This window comes from Bos javanicus, chromosome 7 (genome assembly GCF_032452875.1).
Source record: "Bos javanicus breed banteng chromosome 7, ARS-OSU_banteng_1.0, whole genome shotgun sequence".
Taxonomy (NCBI): domain Eukaryota; kingdom Metazoa; phylum Chordata; class Mammalia; order Artiodactyla; family Bovidae; genus Bos; species Bos javanicus.
Window position 1 is genome coordinate 18,273,264 of NC_083874.1, and position 7,389 is coordinate 18,280,652.

General features: G+C 45.4%; 1 protein-coding gene across 7 annotated transcripts in view; it reads right to left on the reverse strand.

Annotated features, from left to right (window-relative positions):
- Positions 1 to 7,340, reverse strand: part of CATSPERD (cation channel sperm associated auxiliary subunit delta) — a 37,371-nt gene extending 30,031 nt beyond the window's left edge. For 2 of the 7 annotated variants that reach the window (XM_061422528.1, XM_061422525.1), the window contains exons 1-5: positions 6,994 to 7,169; positions 4,686 to 4,740; positions 2,773 to 2,849; positions 1,896 to 1,968; positions 67 to 181 (exon numbers count right to left, since the gene is read on the reverse strand). In XM_061422528.1, coding sequence (XP_061278512.1) covers positions 67 to 181; positions 1,896 to 1,968; positions 2,773 to 2,849; positions 4,686 to 4,740; positions 6,994 to 7,103 — 430 coding nt within the window. In that variant the 5' untranslated portion in view covers positions 7,104 to 7,169. Of the gene's footprint in view, positions 1 to 66; positions 182 to 1,895; positions 1,969 to 2,772; positions 2,850 to 4,685; positions 4,741 to 6,993; positions 7,171 to 7,250 lie in introns of those variants that run through there. The other 5 variants (XR_009737431.1, XM_061422526.1, XM_061422527.1 and 2 more) reach the window with 5 other exon arrangements.
- Between the last annotated feature and the right edge of the window lie 49 nt (positions 7,341 to 7,389).

The following is a 7,389-nucleotide window of genomic DNA, read 5'->3' on the forward strand; positions in this document are numbered from 1 at the left end:
CCCAAGTTTGGCCACTGAGAGCCAATGCAGCTAAATAAATATTAAAAAATTACAAAATACGCGTACCTGTAGATGCAGTCCAGAAGTTGGCTTCATAATCATAAACATAGACTTTTTGATTCACTACTAACAGCAATACCGAACCAGCAAAATGTGCTGACGTCACTTCCGGTGTGCCAACCTAAGAATAGGATATACACCAGGATATCAGTATGTGCAGCTTTTCAAAATCGATTTCAGAAAGCAGTACTTCTAAACAGGCATCCCAGGAACGTTTAGGTCAGCGAGCGTTGTTTGGGGTCCTAGATACTGGGAACTATGCGTCCTAGGGATCAGCTGAAAGGAGAACTGGGAGGTTGGCATTAGTGTTGGGTGTCCCTGGGAATACGCAAGTCACTCCATCTCCTCCCATATCAAAACCTCTGAGGGGACTTCCCTGCTGTCCAATGGTGAAGAATCTGCCTTCCAATGCAGCGGACCCAGGTTTGATCCCTCGTTGGGGAAGCTAAGATCCCACATGCCGTGGGGCAACTAAGCCTGTGGGCCACAACTAGAGAACCTGCTTGCTGCAACTAGAGAGAAGCCCGCGTGCTGCAATGAAAGATCCCACCTGCTGCAAGTAAGACTCGACATATTGTTCTATGTCTGTATCTCCATTGCTGCCTTGTAGACAGGTTCATCAGTACTATCTTTCTAAATTCCATAAGCATGCATTAATATACAATATTTGTCTTTCTCTTTCTGACTTACTTCACTTTGTATAATGGGGGTCTAGGGTTGTCTACCTCTTTTTACAATAGCTGGGACATGGAAGCATCCTAGATGTCCATTAACAGATGAATGCTTACAGAAATTATGGTACATAAATAAATATTTTTTAAAGGACCTTTCCTGAGGATAAAGCCTAATCCATCAATAATGAATGATGAACATAACTGATCAATGTGTCACTTATCAGAAAAACTGAGACTTCCCATGTAGCTCAGCTCTTAAAGAATCTGCCTGCAATGCAGGAGACCCTGGTTCAATTTCTGGGTCAGGAAGATCTGCTGGAAAAGGGATAGGCTACCCACTCCAATAATCTTGGGCTTCCCTGGTGGCTCAGCTGGTAGAGACGTGGGTTCAATCCCTGGGTTGGGAAGATCCCCTGGAGAAGAGAACAGCTACCCACTCCAGTATTCTGGCCTGGAGAATTCCGTGGACTGTATAGTCCATGGGATCACAAAGAGTCAGACACAACTGAGCGACTTTCACTTAGCTATCAGAAAAACTGGTATTAATATTTTAACAGATGATAGAACCCTCTGGAGTATAAGTGCCAACCATCAGATTTCTCAAGATAGTTACTGAGAGGGTACAGGTGTTTCTGTTTTGGTTGACAGTAATTTGGGGAGGTCCTAAAATCAGTGCATGTCATGTATCACAAAACCAATTATAAAGAGCTCTTGGAAGACATCTGATTCTTTTTTAAGGGAAAAAGAATATCTGTTCTGGTAGTAAGGGCAGAATAGAATCAACACTCCTTCCAGATTAGAAATGACTCTCAGTGCCTTTAAGTCCCCAAACTACCAAACACAGAGCAGTATGTGCACGGCGCTTCCCAGCTGTATCTAGCCCTGTGCGCCTGCTCAGTCACTTCAGTTGTGCTGGACTCTTGGCAACCCCATGGACTGAAACCCACCAGGCTCCTCTTGTCCATGGGATTTCCCAGGCAAGAATACTAGAGTGGGGTGCCATTTTCTCCTTCAGGGGATCTTTTCCACCCAGGGATTGAACCTGTGTCTCTTGCATTAGCAGGCAGATTCTTTACCATTGTGTCACCAGGGTTGCCCCTATATCTAACCCTAAGTATTACTATTTCAAGCATCTCTCAGATGGTTCAACAACATAACTACCTGCATTGACGTAGGGATGGAAAATGGAATGAGACTACTCTCAAAGGTGTCCTTTGTGAGAAAAATTTGTCTTCTGAAACAAACAGGAAAAGGTTTCAATTAGGAAAAATTCACCCAAGCAAAGAAAAAAAGACAATGTCAGGCATTTTAAAAAATGTTCCATTCAAATAAAATTCCTTTGTTAACAAGGAACCGAGATTTATTTATCTGTCTGTCTACCTATCATCCATCATTGTCTATTTAGCTATTGCTCATCTGTTTATTTTTGCATTAGTAAACCTCTTTAGCATGGCTATTTGACTTCTAGAAATAACAGTTGAAAAGTGTGACTGCATCAAAAATAAAATTATATAAAATGTACATTAAGTCCCAGCTTGTTTTGCTGAGGGTGAACTTCAGGTTTGTCCTTTATTTCACGCTCAGCCCACTAAAGTAAAGGCTTTCATATCAGGAATGTGACAGAAAAAAGAAACAGTATGTTCCCTTAGGCAGGTAACTTTTAAGAGGCCAAAGGCCATCCATGAACATGGTATATTGTTGCCTTATCCAGATCTCTTTCCCTTGCCCCCCCTCTGGAAGAATTTTATGGTTTTAAACAGAGAGGAGTTACTGAGTTCACTCCTATGTATTTTAAAGTTTCTGTTTCTACTGTGAATGGCACTCTTCACAGCTGCCTTATTTCAAGCCTCTGTGACAAGCTATACTGTAATTATTTATCTTTTCACCTCTTTCTCTCCAGTTGGACCCCAACTGTGGACTCCCTATAGGCTAGCATCTAGCAACAGAGGACGGAGCTGTCTTTTTTCCTAATGTTTGTGTAATCAAAGAACAAGGGTGAATGTAATGGTTTGATAAAAAGAAGGGAACGATATCTTACCCTAGATACAGGGCTAGGTTTTTCTTACAAGGATGCTTAATCAAGTGAGTTTTCCCAGATGAAAAATACAGGCGGTCCTAGAAAGAGAATCACAAAATTTTAATCCCTATCGATCCTAATAAACACCTGATGAAAACAGTTCCTTATGGGCAACGTGGAACTTGTAAAGGTAGAATCTGAGTTGGGCAGGTGGACTGCATCTATGTCATTTTCCTGATTTGATATTATCATCTGATTTTGTTAGAGGTCACCAATGGGAGAAGCTGGGTGAAAGGGACCTGGGATGTCTCAGCACTGTTTTGTACCTTGCTATGAATCTATAATTATGTCAAAAACAAAAAGTTTAGGGACTTCTAAGGAGATCCAGTGGTTAAGACTCTGCCTTCCCAAGCAGGGGATGCAGGTCCAATCCCAGGTTGGGGAGCTAAGCTCCCACATGCCTCTTGGCCAAAACACCAGAACATACGATAGAAGCAATATTACAACAAATTCAATAAAGACTTTAAAAATGGCCCACAACAACAACAATGAAATCTTTTAAAAAAACATTAGAACTTTAAAAAGTTTCACAGGACAATAATCCATATCACTTCGCCTCGTGTATGCTATTTGTTTACAGATTACTCATCATTTGAGAAGCTCGAGGACAAAAAAAGTTAGAAATCTGCTAATAAATAATCACTTGGTTATTTAGCAAGTGGTGACATCACTTATGAGATAACATGATGTCAATGGGAAACACATTTGAGCTGACAAAGTATTTTTTTCTTCATGCATTTTGGCACATGTGGGTGAAAGGAAGTTTCCTGCTTTGTTTATGTGGTGTAAACAAAGTAATTTGCCTACTATGCATTTAAAACCTCCTGTCAGGTGGTCTATGGCTAAGACTGTGCTCCCAATGCAGGGGGGCTGGGATTCAGTCCCTGGGAAGGGAACTCGATCCCTCATGCCTCAACTAAAAAAGATTCCACATGCTGCAAGTAAGATCTAGTGCAGTCAAATAGATTAAAAAATAAAATAAACCACACACAACTAACCCTCCAATCAGAATAGAACACTGAATAAAAACTCGGATGATCTTTTTAAACCCAACTCCAGCTTCTGGCTTTGTTGTCTTGTACTGTTGTGCTAAGTCACTTCAGCCATGTCCAATTAATTCTTTGCCACCCCGTGGATCGTAGCTTCTCTGTCCATGGGATTCTCCAGGCAAGAATACTGGAGTGGGTTGCCATGCCCTCCTCCAGGGGATCTTGCTGACCTAGAGATTGAACAATGACTCTTATATCTCCTGCATTTGCAGGCAGGTTCTTTACCACTAGCGCCACTTAGGAAGCCCTCATTCTGTCTGAAAGTGAAAGTCGCTCAGTACTGTGTTCTGTCTACTTCATCTCAATTATTAATAGCTTTTTAGTGACATGGGAGAGGTTACTGCCTACTTCAAAAGGCAATAGTAAGGATTAGATAAAGTAATATTCTACGCCGCCCACAACACTGTCACCCAAGAAATACTAGGAAATACTCATTCTGATCCAGCAATAAAAGTAAAGAATGAATGTTAACTATGGAGCCATGTGTGTGCATGGTCTGTTGCTTCAGTCATGTCTAGACTCTTTGCAACTGCATGGACTGCGGCCCACCAGGCTCCTCTGTCCATGGGGATCCTCCAGGCAAGAATACAGGAGTGGGTTGCCATGCCCTCCTCCAGGGGAGCTTCCCCACCCAGGGATCGAACCAGAGTCTCTTGCATTGCAGGATTCTTTACCCACTTAGCCACCTGGGAAGCCCGCGGAGCCACATAAGGTGTTAGTTGCTTAGTCGTGTCTGTGTGCAACCCAAGGAATGTAGCCTGCCAAGCTCCTCTGTCCATGGAATTCTCCAGGGAAGAATACTGGAGTGGGTTGCCAGACACATACCCCTTGTATTTTCTCTTCGACAGGAAACACCTTTCCTGTCCTCAACGTTCGAATACTAGAGGTGAGACAAGAAAATACCTGTCAGTATTTATTCAGTATTCAGCGTGACTCCTACCAAGTTTCCTCTGGGTTAATGGTGCTGTACCAGTTCTTGAAGCTTGTAGGATTAAGGGAGCCCCTGGAGAATCTGATGAAACAGTGAGCCTTCCTCACCTGGAAAGAGACTTATGTATAGGCAAGAATGGAGACATAATTCCCCAGAGCTCATCAAGGGTCATTTGCAGACTGACTCCAGATTAGGAATACTTACTCCTGGATTTTGAGGGGGTGGTTTTTGGCTAGGGGGATGGGAGGTTGTTGGTGGCTGGGAGAATGTTGGTCCAGTTTACAGCAGGTTCTTAGGACTTCCCTGGTGGTCCAGTGGTTAGAAGTCTGCCTGCCAGTGCAGAGGATGTGGGTTTGATCACTGGGTTGGGAAGATTCCACATGCCAGGGAGCAACTAAGCCCATGTACCACAGCTACTGAGTCCATGCTCTGGAGTCTGTGCACATCAGTGAAAAGTAGGCCCCACTCTCAGTAACTAGAGAAAACCCACTTGCAGCAACGAAGATCGAGCACAGCCAAAAATTAAATAAAAAAAAGATTCTGCCATCTACAGCAGGTTCTCAGTCTTGCATGTGAGTTAGAAGCACATGAAGGTCCTGATAAACTGTAGACTGCTGGGCTCCACTGCTGAGTCTCAGCAGATTCAAGGATCTTGCAGTTCTAACAAATCCCCAGGTAACGCTGATGCTACTGTATCAGGACCGCACTTTGAGAACCAGTGTGGGGAAATGGGAGGATTGGATGGTACCAATCTTTGCAGACTTTGAGACACATCCAGCTAGCAAGTTTTACCTGAAAGTCCTACTCCCCACTGCCCTATTAAAAGCAAGTGTGTCTTTAATTTTACGGCGTATGTTTTTACTTCTATAAAGTAAGGTTAAGGAATCACTCTGCTATGAAATTTGTTGCAGTGATCAAATGGGAGTATGTACCAGAAATACACATTCTCTACTTCATCGGCAAACAGGGCTCTCTGAATGTACAGCTTATTACTGGCAGGAGTTCCCTGAGGGTTGAAACTGGGCTTTAGCATCTGTCCAGTGCCTGTGGCACCTCATGTATGATATTTACTAATCTAACATTTACTGAAATGAAAACATTTGGGGCAAGGAGTGAATAAGAGAAACAGTCAATACCCTATGGAGTTAATATCTTAGTGACAGCAACAAACAAGAAAAAATAAGTGTAACAGAAGTTAGTGATATATAGGAAGCAGCAGCTATAGGGGAGAAGTGAAGTGAAGTCGCTCAGTCCTATCTGACTTTTTGCGACCCCATGGACTGTAGTCTACCATGTTCCTCCGTCCATGGGATTTTCCAGGCAAGAGTGGTGGAGTGGGTTGCCATTTCCTTCTCCAGGGGATCTTCCCGACCCAGGGATCGAACCCGGGTCTCTGGCATTGTAGGCAGATGCTTTACCACCTGCGCCACCAGGGAAGTCTATAGGGGGGAGGGGGGGGCGTCTTTCAATAAAGCAGTGTACTATTTAAGTTGGTAACTGAATGAAGACGTCACGGAGAAAATCTGGAAGCAAAGCGTCCCAGGCAGAGGGAGAAGCAGGCCCCGAGTCTCCCCTGTTCCACAAGGGACCGGTGGCTGGGAGCAGTGATTCAGGGGTGGGCAGGGGCGACATCAGTGGTTGTCACATCCCCTGCGGACCCTTGGTGATGCCTAGACACGTTTGATTGACTGTCAAGTCTGGGGAACAAGGTACTACTGGCATTGAGTGGATGGAGGCCAGGGACGCTGCTCAGCATCCTACAATGTACAGGACGGTCCCACCCCAGAGAGTGATCTGGCCTTAGATGTCAGCAGCGCTGTTGAGGAACCCTGGGCCAGACCATGCGAGGGAATGAAGGCTGCGCCAGGAAATTGGTTTTTATGCTGGGTGCCACAGGGAAGGGGAATTACGAGGTCAGATTCGTTTACAAACAACTTCTTTGGCTGCCAGGCACAGCCCAGGGGTAGTGGTGGCGGAGGTGGCTTGAAGGCATCGGAATCAGGCTAAAGTCTTTAAGTGGCAATGGGAGGACTTGGTGATGGGCTGGAAGGCATGAGGTGGGAGAGAAGAGTGGGAATCAAGTAAGCTGGGAATCCTCAATGAGGTTGGGGAGCGGAGCATCTTTCCTAGTTTGCGCCCAGAGATGAGTCTGCCCCCTCCCCGACCCCTGGCAGTACCCCAGGCCCGGAAGGGCAGCCCCACCGGCACAGCGGCCGAGCTTTCACCAGCGGGCAGAGCCGAAAGGTGGTCGCCACCACCAACATTAACACCAGCATCTCGCTCCGGCCGTTGCCTCCAATACGCAGACTCATTTGCCGCGGGGAGTCGTTTCACAGTCTGGGCATGCGCACCTTGCTCCCCAGGAAGCCCGAAGCTGACCTTCTCAACAAGCCCCACCCACCCACCCCACCAAACCAAACGCTTGGGCATGCGCACACGGCCGCCCATAGGCAATCTACCTTTTCTGCCCGCACTTAGCGTCTCCCGGGAAACCCGAATCCATCAATCGTGACGCGTCCAGAGTCCGAGCATGCGCATATCACCTAAGTTCCTAAACCTGTTTGGACTGGGCTGCCCACTCGTTCCTAAAGCTGCGCT